The sequence below is a fragment of the Aythya fuligula genome, chromosome Z, assembly GCF_009819795.1.
Source record: "Aythya fuligula isolate bAytFul2 chromosome Z, bAytFul2.pri, whole genome shotgun sequence".
NCBI classification, from domain to species: Eukaryota; Metazoa; Chordata; class Aves; order Anseriformes; family Anatidae; genus Aythya; species Aythya fuligula.
This window is the reverse complement of record NC_045593.1, coordinates 12,166,100-12,189,641: the sequence shown is the minus strand read 5'-3', so window position 1 is coordinate 12,189,641 and position 23,542 is coordinate 12,166,100. Positions and strand designations below refer to the sequence as shown.

Below are 23,542 nucleotides of genomic sequence, written 5' to 3'. Positions count from 1 at the left end.
CTTGCATCACACAAGTGCCTGTACTTGTGTCAGGAAAGTTGATGTAACGTATAATACATTATTTCATTTTTTTCAACACTGACTGTGGAATACCCTAGCTTCAGTATAGGACGTGTACACTTTCCAAAGGATAATATGGATAGTGACTTACTGAAGTAATTTAATCAAGCCCAAAAAAGCAGCCTGGCAAGACCTGAAACAGAACTGCCTGCCCTGCCACCCAGATAGGGGTTTTAACCTCGTAACAACCTCTCTTCCCACACCTCTGCAGTGCTGAATTTATATAGCCACTCCCTTGCTGCTGCTTATTAATGAAACATATTAAATGGTATTGCATATATCAGCATTGCACTGTTCTTACTGCAAGCCTGTGTCAAGAGATAGCTCTTTGTGTTCAGCACATGGTTTCTGCTGGGCAACTTACTGCTTTGGGGGAGATTGTTGGATTCAGATCATCAGCCTCATCCCCTGGTGAATTAGGATCTCTCTTTCTCTCCCACACCATGTCTTTCTTAATTTGTTAAAAGCCAATTTTTCAAAGTGAAATTAATGCTCTTGAAGTGGTGCCCTTGCTTCCCTGAAACTAAGGTAATTTAATAAGGTCCTGACTTGAATGTTTCTGCCACAGAGTATCTATTGGAATGATTGATGGCAGCAAAAATGCAGGTATACAGCCAGAATAAATGCATTGCTCACTTAAACCATAGCAAAATCCAGAGGTTACATAGGTTGTGCTTATCATGTTATTTGGATGTGCTAACCTAAACAATGTCAGGTGAAATGAAAAAAGGTGAAATTGCCTGTTCCTATTCAACACACACTCCAAGACCCTAAGCTGAGAGGAGACAAATGAAACTGAAAATCACTTAGAGAAATGCAGTGTCCCAGTAATATCATGGTAACTGTGGAAACAAACCTGTGTAGGGAACAGTGTCTCTAAGGGAAATGGATAATAAATGAAACAAGCTAGCTTCATTTGAATAAAAATGCATATTATTATTTTTTCTCTCCACCATTTCTTGTGGATGACAGCATATATTGGATACAATCAGTGCCTGCATTGTAGGACCAGGTGTCTACTTGAAAAATAAAGAGTGTTCTAGAAATAGACCTCTTCTGTTTGCTAACCATAGCAGTTAAAACAAATTCTGTATGTGTATTTGCAGCCTTTACACATTTTTGTAGTCCAACTAATTTAAATAAATAAATGAAACAAACATGAAATTGATTGTAAGGGCCTCTTTGCTCCCATAACCTGAAATACTGGGAGGAGGACATAATTGTGAAAAGCCCTGTTAATCTGATGCCTGTTCCATCACTTTTCCTGAATGGATGTCCATTTCTGTCAGCAGCCTATACAAAAAAAAAAAAAAAAGACCATTGCCTCTAGTCAAATGTGTCTGCTTTTCAGACAGGCAGAATTAAAAGAGCAAATGTACATGAATACAGGCTGTATTAAATCTGGTGTGATTTAACCAAACAGAAGTACCTGTGCTTTGTGGCTTTGTGTGTGGCGAACAGTGAAAACTTCAGGAAAACTTCCTTCTAGTATATAAACGAGGCCTGCAAGAAATCTAGGTAGGGACTCTAGAGTGTAGTGATAGGACAAGGGGAAATGACTTTAAACTAAAGGATGGCAGATTTAGATTAGACATTAGGAAGAAGTTCTTTACTCTGAGGGCAGTGAGGCCCTGGCACAGGCTGCCCAGACAAGCTGTGGATGCCACAGTGCTCAAGGCCAGGCTGCACGGGGCTTTGAGCAACCTGGTCCGGTGGGAGGTGTCCCTGCACATGGCAGGGGGTTGGAATTAGGTGGTCTTTAAGGTCCCTTCCAACTCAAACCTTTCTGTGATTCGATGATGAGACAGGAGATATTTCTGGCTCAAGCTCCACGGTGCTCCTGATGTGCAAAGGCTGGGCTGATGGCCCTCACATGCATGACCTTCCCTTTACGGCACCACTGAGCTAATAATGGCTCCACGTGGGCAAGATGTGAGCAGTAAAACCTTGGTTAAGATCTGTATTTAAAATCTCAGCAGCAAATTTGCCACGAACAGCTGTGCCAGCCCTGTCTCAACCAGATAATCTGGTCCTGACCAGCTATTATGAAGTGTTTGAGATGTTGCTATCCTAGCTTTGGGCACTGCTCCTCTAGCAGAGGTTACAGCTGCTGTAGCAGGACCAGACAGGCCAGCTGAACGGCAGATCTGGAGGGAGAAAAGAAAACAAAAACAAAAACAAACACAAAGGAAAATGAACAAGAGTTTTTATCATCTAATCCACTAATGTCCTGGAGTGTGGGTTTGAGCTGTCAGGGACCCTCTGCAGCAACTTCACAAGGCCAGGACAGACAACCGGTGTGGAGCTAGCTGCCCTGTAAACCACAGGGATTTTATTTTGTGTGTGTGTGTAAACTGGGTGTTGATTTTCACATTCCTTACTATCCGCCCAACTCTTGAGCCGCGAGGGATGGCACCCCCGCACGCCTTAACCTGACTGAAATCCTACAGCAGGCGTGGAAACCTGAAGGCGAGGCGGGGAAACCTGCCGCTAAGAAGAGGCAGAGGCAAAGGGGCAGAGGAGCACGACCCGTCCCCACAAGCCGGGGACAAAGTACAGGGGTCTCGGCTCCCCGCCCTGCCCCGCCGAAGCGCCTCAGGGCGCCGCCCCGGGAGTCGTCGACCCGTTGTGGCCGCTGGGCGCGGCGCCGAGGATCGATGTCTCGGCGCTCGGCAGCCGCCATCCCCGCCATGGCGCTGAGCGGGCTGCGGGTGCTGGAGCTGGCCGGGCTGGCTCCGGCCCCGCTCTGCGGCATGATCCTGGCCGACTTCGGGGCTTGCGTGGTGCGGGTCGACCGAGCGCCCCGCTCCGCCGTGGCGGTCGACGTGCAGGGCCGCGGCAAGCGCTCCTTGGCGCTCGACCTCAAGCGGCCGCCGGGCGCGGCGACTCTGCGGCGGCTGTGCGGAGGGGCGGACGTCCTCATCGAGCCCTTCCGCCACGGTGAGGCGGGGCCGGTGATGGGCGCCCCCCCACGCCACAGCGGGGGGGGGGGGGGGGGCACCGAGAGGGTCGTAGGGTACAGGGCTGGGGGGGTTTGGGGTTAGTTTGTGGGCTTTTGGGGTGTCACGGGGAGGGAGTAGGCGTGATGGGAGTCGGTTTCCCGTGTTTGGGTGGAAAACGGCTGGGATTGGTGAAAGGGTGGTGAGCAGCACCGAGGTGAAGTCAGGCTGGCCGAGGATTGTGTGGCAGATAGTTGTGTGCCACAGAGCAGGGGGGTTGTGTGAGCCTGGGCAGCGCTGTGTGCGGGCCTGTTGGTGTAGTTCAAGTCCCATTTGTAGGGTTAGTGCCTTGGGAAGGCATCAAGTCTTACTATTTCTCTGCACACAGCAGCTCTCTGCCCTCATAAGCCCTGTGCGGGCATTCAGCTGATGCTCATGCATAGGGTGTGCCTCTGTGTGGTTTAGGAGTTCAACGACACGGGCTTTTCATTCAGAAAACGGGTTTATGTGTATATTTTGTTGTTGGTGGTGGTGTTTTTTTTCTCTCTGAAGTAGCGCAGAGAAAGTAAGAAATTAAATTCAGCTTTTTGTTGTAAACTGCCTCCTGTTTTCTAACATTTTTATTGTTATTATTTAATTTTTGCATATAGTGGAAATTTCCATGCTCTTTGGCTTTATAAACACTCGCTTTTATTATCTGGTAATGCAGATAATTTTGTAACAAGACATTAAAGTTTACAGGTCTGTGACCAAACTAGCCAAATCCGTGATCCTCCAGCATGGAGCTGGTGGAAGCAATGAGACAATGAGGGCCCAAGCAGCAGGAGAGGTTTTTTTAAACACACACATACCATCGACCTTTAAACAGTGATTTTGTGGCACCAGTGGTTATGGGACACTCAGTTCTCACTTGTGCTTTTGGGAATTTTGCTCACACATTAACGAGGCAGTCACCAGAAACTAGCTTTTGAATTTGTATATATTTTTTTTCTGTGTCTTTGCTGTCATGTAAGCAGATTTATGAACTGAATGTATTTGGTTCTGTAAATAACTCTTTTTCATTGAAAGTTTAAAATAATAAAGCACTCAGACTGTTGCACTAAGCTGTTGTAGTTTTATAAAAGCCAGTCCTGAAGTCTGCTTGAAGCTTCATGTCCCTAGTTCCCATTTTAAACTATGAATCCTAAAAACTCTGCTCTTGCCTGTAGGGAGAATGTTTTTTCCTTTAATTTAATTTTTACAATTTTCTCTTGGCAATTTGATGGATCTGGCTTCTCAAAATAGGTTCTAATTGTTAGAAATGTGTTACAAATTTCACCACTTTTCTCCCTAGCATTATCACTTGCCACTGCCCAGTAAGCAATAGAACAGAAGGAGATCTTAAGGAATTTGAAGATTTTACAGTCTGTAGTAATTGGTCCTGGGGCAGAATGGGCATTGAAGTTATGTCAGGAGAGTAGATTTGTTCCCCTCCAAACCATGTCTCTCTGCAGTCCTGTTACGGATCATAAGATACAGTCTGACCAACAGACACTGAGCCAACAAAAATCTGTGATTTATTTGCAACTTGTGTCTGCTTCTTTTAAAGCCACTACTTTGGCATGCAAGATCAAAACTTTATGCTTGATTACTGTAGACCCAAGCTGACCAAACCTATATTTCATTGATTTCTAAAAGTTCCTTAGTGTCTGCATTAGAAAAAAAAAAACATTTTCTGTAATGTAATCACTGCAAATAGGCTTTGGAATATATGGTGGCATGGCCCATTTGCCTCGGTGAGGTAAAAGATACAGGAATACACAGTGTACTGAGAGGCTAACGTGATGAGGAAAGTATATTCCAGTGAAAGGTGGAAGCAATTTCAGGTCATTTTAATGTGGAAAACATAAAGTCTGCTATTTTTTTTGTTTGTTTGTTGTAAAGTAATGCCTGCCTTTGGTAGCTTTCTTGCTCATTCAGTGGTACATAGAGGATAGCAAGCTAAACGGCAGGCTTTTGGGGAAGTAAAAACAGAAAAGAGGCTGAAAAATAAGAAAAGACCCTAAACTTTAATTTCCTCTTAATTGGCTTGCATACAAAATGTATACAGTTTGTTGGTAATTTGTAACATTCTGACTGTTACTATTTTACTATAAATACTGAATTAGAATGTATTACTTCAGAAATTTCAATTCATTTCTGTTGTTTTATAATTAAACTTGGAACCATCTATATTTTGTGTCTTATTAAAAATAAATGCAAATGAGGATTTTGTGCTTTGTCTTGTTAAGGTGTCATGGAAAAACTCGGTCTTGGTCCAGAGGTCCTTATGCATGAGAATCCCAGACTCATTTATGCTAGACTTACTGGATTTGGTCAGACAGGAAAATATGCCAAGTCTGCAGGACATGACATAAATTATGTGGCTTTATCAGGTAAGCTGTAAATTTTTCTGTTGAATAATTTTTTTCCCCTTATGTCAAGACTCAAGAATTTATTGAAAGATTCTTTGCAGATAGTTACAATTACAGAATCACAGAATTTCTAGGTTGGAAGAGACCTCAAGATCATCGAGTCCAACCTCTGACCTAACCCTAACAGTCCCCACTAAACCATATCCCTAAGCTCTACATCTAAACGTCTTTTATTACCACTGGTTTAGTCTGATGAAACAGCTGAGCAGATCTGAAACGTCCCTGTCAGTGAAAGGAAGGTTTCCTTCTCCTTTACTGTGCTTCTCCCTGCTTGTTTCTCTCCACTCAAATCTGGAGCTTGCTTAACCCCTGTGTGAGCTGTCTCAGCTCCCTAATGAGTCAACAACTAAGTAGGAAAAAAGAGTATGTTTTTCTGCGAGGTTATTGAGGGGAAGCAGTTCATTAGGAGATCTAACAAACACAAAATATTGGTACAAGAAAGGAAGAAATGCAGGCTGGACCGGGCTGTTCTTTTTGGCAGCAGCAGTGAGCTGTTAGGCTGGATCAGCATGACATCTCAGACTGTACAGTATTTTCCTTCCTTTATGTGCCATTTTATCTGAATAAGGTTTTTTTCCTCTTTAAAGAAAGGACTGAAAGGACTGAAGTTTTAATGTGTTTTTGTCTTTCTACTGGGCTTCTGTCCTAGGAAATCTTTTTACAGTCCCTAAAGGGCTGTAGACTATTTTGTGTGCCTTTGTGAGCAGCTGCTTTAAAGTAAAGAAAAACTAGGCAACCTAAGCCATTTGAACATTCTCATGTTCTTTTCTTTTCTGCTATAAATATCTCTAACGATACCAACTGAAGGGAAAGGAAGTTTAAAATGAAGCAGTTTTGACTGCAGCGTTATGTTTCCTTAAATTACTGTTTACAGAATGCTGATATTAAGTATCATGATTCCACAGGTATGCAAAAAGAAACAATAACAAAATTACCCAAATCTGATGGTAGCAATCACTGTGTCATCAGTGCTGTCATGCATGGTCCTGTTTACTGCTGTTCATGCTGCTTCTGTCACTGCCCGCGAGGGAGGAGAGAAAGTGGGCCAAAACTTCTCAGCTTCCCACTGCAGGGTACATTTCTTTTAGCCCCAGAAAAGGGCCAAAGCAGAGGTGCTGCAGATGTGATATGGAATCACCACCTGTGAGGGTCTACAGTGTTGTGAAGTTTTGTCTGGGATAGGCTCGGTCTTCCCTCATTATGTAAGATTGTCAGGAAGTCAAAAAGAGTGAAAGACACCTGGCTTGGAACAGTTGTGACTTCATGCTGAGATGATTTCAAAGTATTATGATAATTTGTTATTAACATAGGTAGAGAGTCAAACATTATTATCTATTGCTGTCTTAGGCTGTCGTACTTTCTGTTTACAAAAAGTGATGTTTCTGTCTCTGGAGCTGATGTAATCAGTATTTTAGTTGGCGCTATCTTACGTCACTAAAACTTAAGTCATTCTGTATGAAATTCTAAAGAAATAGGACAAGGTATTTGGGATGTATCAGTCCTGAAAAATGAGATCTAACATCGTAATTTCTTAATGAGTGTTGGCTTTTTTCAAATAAAACTGGCTTGCCTTAGAAACTCCAGATACAAGTTACTGTGTTAACTGGATGGTGCCCGTGACAACCTTTAGACTGTTAAAAGAGAGATTTTAGTCAGTGACAGGGCTTTATGCTTGTCCTATATGCTCTACAAACTTCTTTACACTGTGAACTTGTTTGTGTGAGTGTTGTTTGCACTTAGGAAGTGCATTAGACTGTAGCTAACTAAACAATGCTTTACCATCATGCAGTTCTTGAGAAATTTTGACCATGTGTGTTGTGAATCTCAGACCTTAGGCTATAGACTTAGAAGAGACATGACCATATGCAGAGTTTCGTATTTGCCTATGAGGCAAATAGGACTTTCTTACCTATGAGGGAAGTACAAAGAGTGAAGTGACAGTAAAGAAGCTCCTCAGAATGGCAGAGAAATGCCAACAAATTCAGAGGCAAAACTGCCTTTGCTCTATCCTCTTTCATTTCAGCATAATTTCTGGCATAAACATAGTTTCCCTGTGTCTATGTTGCATGCAGTCAGAGGCAACCTTTGTATGTTATATTCATCCATACTTCTGATATACAACCTGTTTTTCAAAGCTACAGTGGGAAGAAAGGACAGAAGTGCAGTTGTCAGCGTGAAATCTTTTGTTATGATTGTTAATTCATGGGTTATGTGCACAGAAGACTGTAAATCTGATTTAAAAATTTACTGAAGTTGCTTGAAGCACATTCATATTGCCTAGTGAATTCCTTTATGGTAGGTTCTATGCGTGTACAAAGTACTAACACAGAATTATTGCATTCATTCAAGTTTTTGTATGAAATTTTGTCCTCATAGAGCCAAATGATCAACGGATTATCTATAAGATACTATCTATTTTATTAATTTATTTAATTAAATGCATATTCACTAATATGATTTGAGATACTCTATTAATAATTTTGTGAATGAAGGAGTAACTATTTGGTAAGACAGAGATGGAGCTGAATGAGAAACTGTTGGTAGAAGTTTACTTCAGCTTTTATTTACTCACATAGATTGAAAAGAACAAAAATTTAACCATAAACATTGCTTTCTACATTTCTACAATTAACTTTATACTTAAGTTTGCTTTGTTTCCTCTACTACCAGGTGTGCTGTCAAAGTTAGGTAGAAAATCTGAAAATCCTTATGCACCAGTCAATCTTCTGGCTGATTTTGCTGGTGGAGGTGTGCTCTGTGCAATGGGCATTCTCATCGCCCTTTATGAACGTACCAAATCTGGCAAAGGACAGATCATTGATGCAAGCATGGTAAGTTTTCTCTTGGGGAAGTGTGGGGGGGGTGACTGGATTTGTTTTGTTTTGTTTTGTTTTTGTTTTTTGTTTTCCAACACTAAGCCTGTAAAAGGAAGGAGGTTGGAGCTAACGGTAAGGTTTAAAACTGAGAGGTTGGAATGGGAAAGTAAGTCATCACATAAACTGGCTATATCTTTATTGAAAGCAGTTTTCACAGGTCACTGTTGCCATGACATCCTTACAACATGGGTGACATAGTGCAGCTCTTCCCCTGTGCCGTTCCCTGTGTTTCATTTTACCAGTCTATCTTCTTCAAAAAATGTTAGCTCTATATATTTCAAAACTAACTTTGGGGTATGGAAATATAATAATATAACAGCCAAAATGTTGATCCTAATAAAATAAAGAATTGTGGTAGCTTTATTGAAGATAAATGAATGTGCTTATGAGAATCACAGTTCCCAAGAAAAATTAATGGCCATGGATAATTGCCAGGGAGAGCAATTTCAAACACTTCGAAGTAATATGCTGTAAAATAAAGGCTAAATTTTGTGCTTGCTTAATAATTAATACTAGAGATTTTTTCAGTGCAAGGCCACCCACTTACATATAGGGGAAAAGTATGTATGTACATTTATCTTTGAAAACTATATTATCTTCAAATGTGCTCTCTCCCCTGCCCCCCTCCTTTCTTTCTCTCTCTCTCTGTCTCTGTGCAATTAAAATTTGACCTGCCTTTGAGATGTTGTAATACAAAATTTGACCTGCATTTGAGGTGTTGTAATACAGTGTAGGCTATCATTTAGATTGTAAATATTATTTGAAAAAAGAATTATGTAAATTGGAAAAAAATTCTTTCATTGAAGAGGTCTTGAAGGAAAAGAATAGCAAGAGGTGCTAGCTACTTTGACTTATTTTGCTTAAGTTTTTGACAGGTTCAGGTGACATTCCTTAGAAGTAGGCCATAGCAGTATTGTCCTGATGAAAATCTGTGCAAAACTGGTTTAGTGTTTTTACCCTGGCAGTAGTTATTAGTAGTTGATTGCCAAAATGAGAATCTTACCAAGAGAAGCTCCATGGGTATCTTGTTTATTTTTTTTGTGTGTTTTTTTTTTTACAGTAAGATGAAAGATGGGTAAGGGATTGTGTTTAGTAAATTCACAGATAATGTGGATGTGGGAAAAACTACAAGCATGTTGGATGACAGGATTAGAATTGAAAATGACCTTTACAAATTATAAAATGACCTGAAAAACACGGCTGAAATTTATCAATTCTGCTGCTCTGTAATTTTCTTAGGCAGAAACAATTAGCCGCACAAATATAGTGTGAGAACAATTGGCTGAAGTATGGTCCTGGGGGTTTGTAATAGTCACAAGCTGAACATGAGTCAACAATATAATGCTGTTGTGAAACACATACATACTGTATTAGGGTGCATAAACAGGAAATAGTCCCAGCAAGGTTTCTTAACTAATTCTTGTCATCTCATTGGCATTTTAAGGCCACAGGAAAGTACAGTTTCTGGCACTGGCCATCATCCTTCCCCCCAGAAAATCACCAATTTGTGGGGGTCCAAGGAACACAACAAAAATGATTGCAAGTCTGAAAACATGACCTAGAAAGGAAGGTTGAGAGGGTTTGTGTCTTTATGAAAAGAAATGATGAGTTTCAAATACTTAAAAAGATGCTTCTTCTGTTTTAGAGTAGAACAGAATAGTTCAGTTGGACAGGACCTTCAAAGATCATCTAGTCCAACTGTTTGGAGTATTAGTTTATCTTCACTATTGGCGCTTTTAGTCATTAAAAGAATTTCCTGCAAGAAGAATCACTCTGAGTCTGGTAATATCCCACGTTCCAGAGTTCTCATTAGGACATCTTTGGTCGTGTGTTTGTTTTTTTAGTTGTTTCTTTGATTTTAAAGCCTGCAAACCTTCTCTCCTTCATTTTTTTCTTGTTTCATTGTTAACTGTGGAATATACAGTTCCCTGCTGATTTTCCTGGTGTCCTGCAAAATGGATGGAAGTGTTGCTGGATGTATTTTTTTCTGGAAAGTTGTTATGAAAGGCTTGACTTTTATTTGAACAGACTTCCAATGAGACAGTTGATGAAAAATATATGTGCATCATAAATAGCAGACAGTTTATTTAACTGTTTTGATGAATCTGTTTTTATTTCTAACTTTGTTTCCTGGAAACAGAGATTTTTAAAATCACAATACTGCGCTATTGGAGCTGTCATTTCATTTTAACATTCTTTTTTATTTAATAGGCATATTAAGTTGCTGTACAGTTTTGTTAGTCTGGATGTGTTAATGAGTCTGACACATGGTGGAATTTTCTAAGGTAGAAGAGGGAAAATGAAGTTATTATTTTTAGCAGCTTTGTGTCCTCAGAATTACTTCAGTTTTTATCTTACTTCATGGATTGTTAAACTGACTGTGTTAGTTTTGTCTTTTTATTGCACTGTAAATTATTCTCATCTAAAATTACATTTTTTTTTTTGTCTTTGAGGCTAGTTTGACAGAATTTTCCTGATGCAAGAATTTGTTGTATATCTTTTATTTCTAATCAATGTGCTGAAAGCTAAAAAGTTGTCTTGGAAGCACTCTAATGAAATGTAATATACATAAAATAAACTCCTCTAGTTAGTGAAGGTAAACTGATAGGAAAGGAGAGTATAAATGATCATGCCAAGGGATGTTTTTGCAGAATTTGTTCAGTGTCCTGTGTTACTGTTGTGCTGCATAGAAAAGCAGACACTGGGTCCTGCATTTCAGCTGCATAGCTCAGAACCTGGTCTGAACTGCTTCGTGTTATTTGCTGTCTCTTCTCATTGACTCTGCAAGAGTTATAGGTTTCTGTGCCGTGACCCTGGTAGTTCCCACACGCTGCATGGGACACGGGACGGATGCTGCGATACAATACAGTAGGCACAACGATGCAACTGCACTCTCACACTCTTCTGGAACAGAGGGATGCGAGACAGGGCAGCACTTGAGGTTCACTCAGAATTTAGACGCGATCTTCTGCTGACGGTAGGCATCTGACCCAGAATGACTCACTCTTTGTGAAAAGACAGCCACGGGAAGATCATGATAATCATCACTTGCATAATAGTCTCATGGTGAGAGATGTCCGCTGTCTGACAGAAGGCTGGGGTTCCATGTTTTTCTCAGCCTGGAGGTATTCAAATCCAAAACTCCCACATCCTAGAAAGAGTTCCTCAATCATGAGGATAGATTAGGTTGGTGTGCATTTATTCTCCGCTTTGTTTGAAATGTTTCACTCTACAGAAGTACCAGAAGACTCATAGAGCTAATAGAGGTCACCCAGTGGGACAGTGCCTCTGGATTCTTGTCCCTACTTCAGAGGCAGCTTATGCTTTTAGGGAGTCATTAAATGAAATGTCTAACTATAACTGTAATCGCTGTGCAGTTGGCTAAAGGGGAACCTTCCAGTGTTACACTTTTCATGTTTTAAAAGAAAGTTTAAAAGAAAGACCACATCAGTGTGTGTGGTGCCATTTGGAGACATGCCTTTAGGGATTTGGGGCAGATGCTTGGCGCCTTTCATCTTTGAAATGCAGCAGCCCTCAGGCAGAATCTAGCTGCCATTTGCCCAGCTGGGGGTATTTCTGAAGTGCATATCCCAGTCCAAAATTAAGGAGCTATTCTATTTAAAGTGTCTACAGGGTTGGTAGCATGGTAGATTGTTGGTGGTTCTGTCAAATTTTGGCACTAAAATCTAATTTCTATTTAGAGCTTATTCTAATATTGTTCTAGTTTGTTAATATCCTTACTTGCATTTTTTTGTTATTAGGAGCAGTGAAGGATAAGATCATCAATAAAGCAGACACATCTGCAATTATTTTGCAAACATGCAGAGGAAGGTACATAGTGTTTTCTTATAGAAACGTAGGGCAAAATTGTTCCAGCATTTGTGGCAGGAACTTGGGAAAGAGGCCAAGCAATACGTATTAAACAAAGAAGCCATAGTGCTTCAAAGATTTGCATATTTTAAATTCTCACTTAGAAAGGTAGAAATGAATAGATATTTCCACATGAAAAATCAGTAGCTTTTTATTTTCATACATGGACTGTTAAAATTAGGATGACTCCAGAGGAGGCCACAAAGATGATCAGAGGGCTGGAGTACCTTTCCTACTAAGACATGCTGAGTGAGCTGGGGTTGTACAGCCTGGAGAAGAGAAGGCTTTGGGGAGACCTTATAGTGGCCTTCCAGTGACTAAACGGAGCTGCAGGAAAGCTGGGGAGGGATTCTTTGTCAGGGCCCGGAGTGATAGGATGAGGGGGAATGGCTTTAAACTAAAAGAGAGGAGATTCAGATTAGACATCAGGAAGAAATGCTTTACTCAGAGGGCAGTGAGGCGCTGGCTTTGGCTGCCCCATCCCTGGCAGTGCTCCAGACCAAGATGGATGGGACTTTGGGCAGCCTGGGCTGATGGGAGGTGTCCCTGCCCATGGCAGGGGGTTGGAACTGGATGCAGTTTAAGCTTTCCTTCCAACCCAACCCATTCTGTGGTTCGAGAAACTAGGAAAATGTGTTGAAAGTGTGTGATGCATCTGAAGCTGCATTATTACATTTATACTCCTTATTCTTTAACTCTAGACAATTTTACATATGCAATACAAGTAGTACTTCTAAATTATAAGAAACTAAACTGCTTACCAGAAATTTTGACATAAATCCTGACAAAGGACAGACCTTACCGTAAGTTTTTGTTGTCTTGTTTTATGTAGAATTAAGGTAATGTGCCAGCGAATTTACTGAAGCTATTGTGGTTTTGTTTTTGTTTTGTGTATCTTTCAGGTAGAAGGAATAGCATACATAAGTTCTTTTCTGTGGAAAACGCAAAGTTTAGGATTCTGGAACAGACCTCGAGGTGAGAACTTACTAGACAGTGGTGCACCATTTTATGAAACCTACAGGACCTCTGATGGAAAATTCATGGCTGTTGGTGCTCTTGAGCCCCAATTCTATGAGCAGTTACTAAAAGGTAAGTAGCTTGGAGTAGTTGTTTCACATCAGCAAAGCATGATTGAATGAGTGCTTTAATACTTTGTTTTGATTCATGACATCAGTTATGTTGATTTCTTTGTAAAAGCCAAACACTTTTCAAAAACAATTGGGTAGTGTGGTAGCAGTTTAACAGATTTTCTTCTAGCAGTTGATTTTCTTTTTTTTTTCATCCCTTCTTGACCTTATCCCCAGACACTACACTTAAATTAAAAATTTTCTTCTGAAATTACAGCAGTGGTAGTCTGTGGTCAGGCTTAAGAACTAATCAACTATTTTTTGATACTACTTTATTCAGAGGCAAGTAAATATGCCTTTGTTACTGCAAATAAAAGTGCAAGCAATTTCATTTATTTCTGCTATTAAATTTTTAAATAAACTATTTTAGAAATGAATGCTAATTGGGATATTTTATAGTATTTCCTAATAAATGAGAACTTTTTATAATATCAAAGCTTTATAAATTATTTTCCATCACAGAATTGAGTGTTTTTTCTGTCCAGCTATGGATATGATTTTTATATTTGACTAAAGACTTTTAAAATATTACTTACCTGTTTGAAAAATTAGAATTGGTCATGGTACTTCTAATATGTAAGAAGGATATAAAACCATTAGAGAGTGTCCAAAGGAGGGCTATGGAGAAGGTGAAGGGTCTGGAGGACAAGACGTATGAGGAGTGGCTGAGGCCCCTTGGTTTGTTCAGCCAGAGCAGAGCAGGCTGAGGGGAGGCCTCATGGCGGCCTGCAGCTCCCTCACGAGGGGAGCGGAGGGGCAGGCGCTGAGCTCTGCTCTCTGGGGACAGCGACAGGACCCGAGGGAACGGCATGGAGCTGGGACAGGGGAGGGTCAGGCTGGGGGTTAGGGAAAGGGTCTGCACCCAGAGGGTGTTCGGGCACTGGGACAGGCTCCCCAGGGCAGTGGGCACAGCACCGAGCTGCCAGAGTTCAAGTGTTTCAAGCACCCTCAGACATAGAGCCTGAGTTGTCCTGTGTGGAGCCAGGAGATGGGCTCAATGATCCCTGTGGGTCACTTGCAACTTGGGATGTTCTATGCAAAATCATTAATGCATGTAGTCAAAACAGACACACGCCAGTGCCTCTTTACCTTTGAACTTTCTGTGTACTTTGTGTTTTTGATCAGATGTGCTTTTAGCTTCCTATTGGTTGTTTCATTTACAAAAAGATTTCTTCTACTGTGCTCCTTTGGTATGTTATTATGCTTTTCATACAGAATTTGTAAAAATTTTGAAAATTCACAAAATAATTTGGGATATATCTTCTGTTTCCAGTGTTCTGAGTGTGAAATATATCTAAAGTTCTCAGTCTAATTTTAGTTGTGCTTAATGAGTAGGAGTACCAACACAGAATATACATGAATTGGATTTTCCCAGACGGCGTTATGTATACTGCTTCTTAGTATGAATTGCTTAAATACGGTAAATCTTTGCTGAGTGAGGGTGGCAGTGGAGCAGCTCCTTATTGATGCTCAGTTTGTCCCCACTGGTTGTTTCTTCAATTGTAGGGGGTATACCTTCTCATGGGCAGTTACTGTCAGCTCAGCCCCAATCAGCTACATTGTGCTAACAAGCGTAGCCAATGCCAGGACCTGCACTTCCAGGAGCTTTTGAAATTCAGGAGCATGGTTAAGACAGCATGAAATGAAGGTATGGAGTTGTGAGATGGGATGTGCCTTTCCAAAGAAAGTTCTTGAACATCAGTGGCTGTAAATGGCTGTTCCTCTGTGTGGCTAAAAAGGGCTGTTCATTTGCAGAGAGGATCAGAATTGTTACATATTGGTATATGAAATTCATAAGGCAGACTCACAGAGTGATATATCCAGCATTACGTGTGGCACCGAGATCAGATGCCACGTTTGGAAATGTAAGCCATCTTCCTGGCTGAAGATGGTGGTATTCCTCTCCTCATTGCCTTGAGAATAATTTTTCTGTTTTTGAGCTCCAGATACAAGCTACCTTTTCTTGAAAGAGAAAATACGGTTGCTTATTCCACGCTTAGCAGCTCTTTGAAATGTTATTCTCATCCAATCCCTTGGGATTTTTGGATATATATTTTCTTTTTGATTGCAAGAAGTAGTTGGAGAACAAAAATAAATATAAAACTGTATCAAAGTAAAATTGAAACCCTTGTTATGGAAGTTAGGGAATTGGAATTCCAGTACATGTCCTTAGGGAGAATGCCCATATTAAATACAATGGAAAAAAAAAAAAAAGAATAAAGCTGATTACTCAAACACCCATATGTTTGGCTTGAAGTGATCAAACACTGGCCTGAAGCATTTATGGCTGCTGTATTTTATTATTCTCTGAATAGTACTTACTTCTAAGCTGCAGGAATGGGAAAGAGTCTATCCTTGTTCTTAAAACAACAAATTCTGCAATGAAGTCAGATGTTGGTTTGTTACTATTCCTCAGAAAGCCTTTGCCGGACACTCTGGCATCCTGTGTTGATTGTTGCCACAGGGTGAGGACTAAGCCTTTTCTCTGTCAGCTAGCCAGCCAGCCATGTTATATGAGAAGATCCCTGTAATGAATGAATCCAGTGTTAAGGCAATATAACATGACCACTGACCAGTTTCTGTCTTATCTAGATAACTATTTCTTGAGGAAAATGCTGAAATTCTGTTTTTCTCTATGTGGTTTTTCAGAAATTTAGAGCAGAAACTATAAATTCATCTGCCTGTATTGGGACATCATTCAATCATTCAGCAACATTAATTTCATGCCTAAAAGTTTTCCGTCTGCTTAAAATGTACATAAATGGCTTGTTTTTTAACGGCTGAAATTTCAAAAACAGTTACTCCACCAATAAAGAACCCATGTACTTAGATGTAAGTAGGTAGATGATGTGTACTCACAGATGCACCTGTGTTTCAGTGTGCTTCTGTCAAAAATTCAGCATACAGACTGCAGTCTTCATGGAAGTGCTGCTTTTTGCCTGTTTTTTTTTTTTTTGTTTTCAACTTTTGCTTATTTCCATTCACTAATTTTCTTTGTTTATTCTGTAGAAGTGTGTTGTTTAAAGTATCAGATGTTTGCACAACAACGAGCTTAAAATAAGGGGTCTTCATTATATTTGTGTGACTTGTTCTGATTTCCATATTGAAAATAATTACCCCCTTCAGTAGCTCTTCTTGCAGCCTTTCTGAAGCAACAGTGTATTAAATTCAAACAGCTGGTTCTTGTGGCTTAGGGATTTTTTTTTTTCCCTTTCTGGGGTATCTGTTGCAGAAATTCAGTTCAGAATTTAAGCCTGTGAATGTTATAGGGAAGAGAAAGCTGCTCGTGAGATCTGTATTGCTATTTCACAAACCCAAGGAGCTTAGACTTGAGTCGTCTGTTTAAGGCATTAACTCCATGCTTTGAAGTAGATTTAAATGGTATGTTCCAGTTACAGTTTCCATAATTTTATTTCATGTTCTCCCTCTCCTCCCTTAATTCTGGTCATTTTTCTAGTAAACAATTTGATGCTGTTCCAGATAAAATAAATTCAAAAGCCACTTTGTCTCTCTGTCCATACTGGGAGAACAGGTTACTTTTCCCACTCCTATATAATGAGAACACAAGGATTTAGGTGTTGGAGAAGTAATGGTCAGAGATTTAAAGAGTGCATAAGTGAGAAGGGAACATGATTTCTGAACCAGCTGTCAGTGCCCACAGAATTTAATTGAGCAGAAGTGAAACTATCTTCCTTTTGCTTTGAGTTTACGTCATTGTTTTCCTGCAGAGTGAGGAGCTCAGTGGATCTGAGTGCAGTTAATGAAATAGTGAGGAAAGTTTCTTCTTAAGGATCTGCAGAGGGAAATTTACTAAGTTTAAGAAAATACAGTATCTTAGTTTGAGGTAACTGTTGGCTTTGTGGATTGTGCTCGGCAGAGAAAATTAAATTTCTTCTTACCACAGGTTTATGAAGTTAAAGAAAATTGGTTATATGAGAAACTGAAGCTATATAAAATAGATACGGTAAATAATTGCTGTAATAGCTGCAGTATCAGGAGTTGTATTCTGATTACATTACAGACTGTTTCCTGTTCACAAACATGCTGTAATCCTTTTGCTTATATTAATTTTATTACTACTAAAGTCAGCCAATGAATAATGAAAATACCTTTGCATCTTACAAGAAGTCAGATGTAGGGAACATGTGCTACTAAGGTTAAGTCTCAATATTTTGATAAAAAGAGACAGAATGTCTTCCAGCAGACCTGTAAATTGCTTCTGCAAGTTTCTCTTAATTTTCAGCAGTACGTGCTTAGTATTGTTGTAGCCAGTCTAGGGGAAGCATGCACAACACAGTAAATTTCATATATCAAGTAAAAGCAAAGGTTGCTTCTGCATTATCATGTGGCATAAGTTCTGCTATATCAGATGAACTTGGTGTAAATTTACAGTTATGTGAAAAGCAGAAATAGCCACTGAAGTTCTGAACAAGTATTTAATAATCTTTTCACTACATTGTATGTCTTCTATTTAAAAGGATGGAAAAATGTAGAAAGCACTTGAAAAATACAGTTTATGTGATTATGAAGGATTTCCATGGAGCTTTCCATTCAGTGATTTAGTGATTGTGTACTGTATTAAAAATCCATTAATGTACTGAATTTGTTACAATGTCATTATTAAGATGTGTAAGGTGGACAAACAGTTTCCTTCTTATGTTTTAAACACTCTTGTCACACATTATGTTAAGTTTTACTTGAATTTGTTTATCACGATATGCCTTACATTTTGTACAGGAATGTAGCAGGGCCAGTTTCTTGCTGCACCAAAATATTGACAATTGTTACTATCATCCATGCAAACCTGGAGAACAGCTGTGGGTGCTTTTAGTGGCACTATGGTGTTAGTCTGGTAGTCTATATAAACTGTCACTTTCTAAAAATATTATTTCAGAAGCTTTAAGCAGAGAAAATAGGTGCCTAATTTTATTACAGTTTGTTCATGAAGTTCTGCAGAAATAGAGTTGCTTTAATAAATAATTTGTAGATGTATCTCTCAATAAAGGTGTGTCACACTCTAGAGTACTGCTTTCAGGGTTCCCAGCATAAGGACATTGACCTGTTGGAGCAAGTCCAGAGGAGGCCACGAGGATGCTCAGAGGGCTGGAGCACCTATCCGATGGAGACAGGCTGAGGGAGTTGGGGGTGTTCAGCCTGGAGAAGAGAAGGCTCCGGGGAGACCTCACAGCAGCCTGCCAGTGCCTAAAGGGGGCTACAGGACAGCTGGGGAGGGACTCTGTGTTAGGGAGTGGAGTGACAGGGCAGGGAGTAATGGTTTTAAACTAAAAGAGGGGAGATTTAGATTAGATACAGGGAAGAAATTCTTCGCTCCGAGGGTGGTGAGGCCCTGGCACAGGCTGCCCAGAAAAGCTGTGGCTGCTCCATCCCTGGCAGTGCTCAAGGCCAGGCTGGATGGGGCTTTGGGCAGCCTGGGCTGGTGGGAGGTGTCCCTGCCCATGGCAGAGGGTTGGAATTAGGTGGTCATTAAGGTTCCTTCTTTAAGGTTCCTTCAAACCCAAACCATTCTGTGATTTTATGATTTAAGGGAGACGTACAACTATAGCATTACAAGGAGACTTACATTTTCTTTTTCAAAAACATTACGTCAAGGCTGTACTAGAGTAGGTTATTAGGCTTTTTTAAACAAAAATCGCTAGATGGAAATCTGAGCAAGAAAGACTTGGAAACAAGTTTTGATTGCTCTACCAGATATTCCTTGTAAAGGATATTTTGTTTTTGATTATATTGGGTGAAATATGTCATTCTGTGGTATCCCAAACAATTCTGTGCTGTGTAATTGTTTCCTTGTTGACTCAGTCACTCCTGCTGTGATTCTGTTCATCTGCACCACAAATGGTTAGCACAAGCTGGAAAATTAGAAGCTTTAGTGCTTAAATGCTGTCAGTTCATACTATTTAAAGTTGAGCTCTTCAGTGGTCAGTGGAAAATGAGCATGTAATACTAAATTCCAGGTTCTACATATTGTTCTATTTTACTAGAGCATGTATGGCTAGATTCAGCCAACTTTCCATCTGGCATGGTCTTCAAATATAATTGTGTAATGGGATAATAGTAGAGCTCTATTCATACTGAGCTGACTAGTGGAACCCAAATATAATTAATAAGCAAATCAGTGTTTATCAGACAGTGTTTCCAATAGACAAGATTTCATGCACCAAGACAGAGTCTCAAATATATGCTGTTGCTTAGCTTTAACTGTTGTGGAAGATAAATTTCCCTCATTTCCTGGTTCTTAGGTAAGCTGTCCAGCACTGTTCATCTTCAGTACTATACTTTGAAGATTTTGTAAGCATCATTAGGTTCAATTTAATTCTGGATACTTAACCATTATGAGTAATCTTTAGTTGATCTATTTTTGAAGATGATATGAATGGTTATAAATAGTAGATTCCAAGTTTAGAGATTTAAGGTGCATGTGACATGGTAACTTGCTGACAAATGTTTGCCTTGTAGTGATACTTAACCTGATGTCTTTGGGGAATCTCTGATAAGATGTGAGGATTCTTATTCTGCCTTTGACTGTGTTGATTTGTTCTAATTTTGAACTATTTCAAGGCAGTATTTCTGGATCTGGAGATTAGCAGTCTCTCTGCATCATACTTTTTGCAACACCAAAATTAAATTTCAAAGCATGTGTTTCTTTTCAAAGTTACTATTTAAGAATCTTGTCAGCAACAGTGAAACTCATTTTGTATTAACATACCTATATAATTCAGAAGAGACTGAGACCCAACGAGGTAACATAGTAGAGATAGTAAGGAAAAAGGAAGATATTGAAGAGCAGAAGCCTGCATGTCGATCTCATGCTGTTGTGTCTCAGAAGGGGTGTGTGTACTGCATACCTGGTGGTCCATGTGAGTGTCCTTCTGGGAAGCTGGGTTCTTAAGCGTGAGTGTGAGGGCTGCGGGTTTCACTCGTCCAGAAGAGAAGCAGCAGGAGAGTTTGAACGTGGGGACCATGCCGAGGAGGCGAGGGCAGTAGATGTTGCTGTAATCTGTTTGGACTGAGGCAGTCCAAGAAGCATGTCAGCCTGCAGGCACCGGCTGCCAAGCTGCCTTGTTCACATCAAACCCAAGCTTATCCATCCACACCGTCTTCTCATCTCCAGCATGGAAATACTTGGTCATGTTGGACTCCAGGCAGCTTCTGTGACATAGCTTCTGCGATAGAAATTGTTGTCAGGACAAAATGTGATCTTGAGGCAGCTGCTGCTCCTCTGATATTATAAATTGCGGAAATGAGCATTTATGTGAACTTAGTTCACAGAACCATAGAGTCATTCAGGTTGGAAAAGACCTCTAAGATCATCTAGTCCAACCTTTAACCTAGTACTGACAAGGCCACCACTAAACCATGCTACGTTTACACATTTCTTGAAAACCTCCAGGGATGGTGACTCAACCACATACCTGGGCAGCCTATTCCAATGCTGCATAACCCTTTCAGTGAAGAAACTGCTCCAAGTATCTAACCTAAACCTCCCCTGGCGCAGCTTGAGGCTATTTCCCTTCGTCTTACTAGTTAGTGCTTGGAAGAAGAGCCCGATCCCAACCTCACTACAACCTCCTTTAAAGTAATTGTGAAGTACAATAAGGTCTCCCCTGAACCTTCTTTTCTCCAAGCTAAACAACCCCAGCTCCCTCAGCTGCTCCTGGTAAGACTTGTTCTCTATGCCCTTCACCAGCTTTGTTGCCCTTCTTTGGACACGCTCCAGCACCTTGGTGTTGTTAGGAGGTGGTAGCTGATACAATTTAGTGTAATGCAAATAATATAACACTTTATTTTCCTGATCCCTACTCCCCCAGTCATAGATATCCCAATTAAGTTTTTTTGGTTACTGTGCTCTGCTGTGTTGGACTGCCTGCAGAACGAAAGCTTCCAGAGAGACATGCTTAGCTTTGATCTTCTTCTTTCAGGTCTCGGGCTCGATTCAGACAAACTTCCTGATCAGTTGAGTTTCTCTGACTGGCCTGAAATGAAGAAAATGTTTGCATCCATATTTGCAAAGAAGACACAAACTGAATGGTGCCGCATATTTGATGGAACTGATGCCTGTGTGACCCCTGTTTTGTCCTTTGATGATGCTGCCTCACATCAGCATAACAAACAAAGAAGTTCTTTTATCAAAAATGATCAGGAAGAGATAAGTCCTAGACCTGCTCCTCTACTTTCAAGGACCCCTGCTGTTCCATCGCTTAAAAGAGATCCTTTTATAGGCGAGCACACAGAAGAGATACTCCTGGAATATGGATTTACTAAGAACGAGATTGCTCAACTTTATTCTGACAAAGTAATAGAATTCAACAAACCTAAAGCTAATTTATAATCTCTGACTATGCAAATCAGACAAACTTCAGGCTGATGTAGTAAGATTTTATGTATTAAATTTAATTACATGACAAATAAAAGTTTGTGTGCTACTACTTTTAAATGATTGAAGTTTTAGATTTAATGGGAGTTATATATTTGTGTGCTGGGATGGTTTGCAGTCTAGGATGGTAATGAAATTGTGTTCTCAAGTTCTACACTATTTGCCTTAGCAAGCAGATGTAAATCCTCAAAATATTTTAAAAATACCATATCCTGTGAAATGGTTGGTTCTTTTGACTCATAGTTGATCCATTGCTTTGTTGTGTTGTAATTACCTGAAGGCCTTACCTTTTCATAAAATATAGTCATATACTTCCTAAACATATGACTGTTTACTCATAGATTAAAGGGGATTTTTATTTTTCTGTGTTGATTCATTTGCTTTACCATGCCAAAACAATTATACAAATAACGCTGTTTTCTTGTGTATTGCTGTAGAGTTACAATGATAAAGTAATTGTATTTAAAATTCTGTCTACATTTTCTTTATGCAGTTGCCTGATTATATTAGAGTTAACATTTTAGTTTGCCTGAAAAGTAATTTCAGAAATAAATTTGTTATTACAAAATATCTGCCAAGTATTAATCCTTTTCTTTCTTTTTGGAAAAATGGTAGGCAACTTAGCTGCATTGGTTTTAAACAATGGTTGTTCTATGGTGGTTGTCATTTCCTTCAAATTAGTCATTTGAAGCAGTCTTTGCTCTTTCAACACAAATATAATTATGTTTTTAAAAGTAATTAGCTATATGGTCTCAATACAATCATTAATACAATGTGTCAGGAATTAAGGGGGGGTTAGGGTTTGTTTGTTTTAGGGGGTGTGGGAGAGTGATATTTTCAGTGTTTACATTGCTGAAGATTAGCTCATTGCTTGCAAAGACTTCCAAAGCTTATTTTAGAGATGTCTTGCCAAAATGTCAGCATTGCTACTACCAAAAATCCTTTTATATCTTACTACACAAACACCTGCATAGAAGGAGGAATTATTTAGTAGGTATTGACAAGTTAGATATACAATTAAACAAAAGTATTTTAAGTTTTCAGCAGATAATCACTCTGACGAATTGCTGAGTATTATGCACCTTTGCCATATATCAGAGAATATCCTATGTTGGAGGGGACCCGCCAAGATTATCGAGTCCAGCTCCCGGCTCCACACTAAGATCTGACAGCTTGCTTAGTCCCAAATGCATCTGCTTGTGTTGGTGGAGAATCAACGTTGTCAAACTTACTTTACAGCACACCCAGGTTTTGACCCAATATTTGCTGAGGTCAATATAAAAACTACTGCTAAGTTCAGCATAGGTTGGCTCAGCTGCCTGTGTCAGGTGGCTGACCTAAAAGGTCAGTGGTTTTGGTGGTCACTATAGGGGACACAATGGGGTTTGGTGTGTCACTATAGATTTCTTCTAAAACCTTCTGTTTTCTTGCCAAAAGTTTATGTGGCAGGTGAGACTGTTTCAAAACAAAACAAAAACTAAGTGATCCTGATACCCCTTTGTTTTTTAGAAACCAAGAAAATAATCAGTTTATCGAGGGTGGCACAGAGCAGATGCAAAAAAATATTCAGCAGTTGCTGTTTGACAGACTTCTGTCAAGCTGTGTGTCTGTCACCAGCACTAGAACAATAGGTAGGCTCGCTTATCTTCATCAAGTGCCTCGAAATCCTTTTCTGGACATGCGATTATAGATTTTTATTTGTATTTTTCCCCCTTCTACAGGAATTCAGCCCTCCGGCACACGGGTTGTTTGCTGAGCAGAGAGATGAGGGCTCTCTATTCCCAGTGTCACTGCTGTCTTGCAGCAGCAAGAGGGGCAGCTTTGT

At 40.0% G+C, this 23,542-nt stretch overlaps 1 protein-coding gene across 1 annotated transcript; it reads left to right on the top strand.

Annotated features, from left to right (window-relative positions):
* Positions 1–2,750: 2,750 nt before the first annotated feature.
* On the top strand, positions 2,751–22,268 carry AMACR (alpha-methylacyl-CoA racemase). The gene is made up of 5 exons (XM_032206407.1): positions 2,751–3,000; positions 5,270–5,413; positions 8,123–8,283; positions 13,101–13,287; positions 21,263–22,268. The coding sequence occupies exons 1-5, from the start codon at positions 2,751–2,753 to the stop codon at positions 21,670–21,672; spliced, it is 1,152 nt and encodes a 383-aa protein (XP_032062298.1). The 3' UTR covers positions 21,673–22,268.
* Positions 22,269–23,542: the final 1,274 nt, after the last annotated feature.

Bases quoted from the DNA above. Each gene is read 5' to 3' on its own strand.
- AMACR (XM_032206407.1), top strand. From the start codon at position 2,751: ATGGCGCTGAGCGGGCTGCGGGTGCTGGAGCTGGCCGGGCTGGCTCCG. The intron at 8,284-13,100 runs GTAAGTTTTCTC...TGTATCTTTCAG, and splicing joins AGATCATTGATGCAAGCATG to GTAGAAGGAATAGCATACAT. The intron at 13,288-21,262 runs GTAAGTAGCTTG...TTCTTCTTTCAG, and splicing joins CTATGAGCAGTTACTAAAAG to GTCTCGGGCTCGATTCAGAC.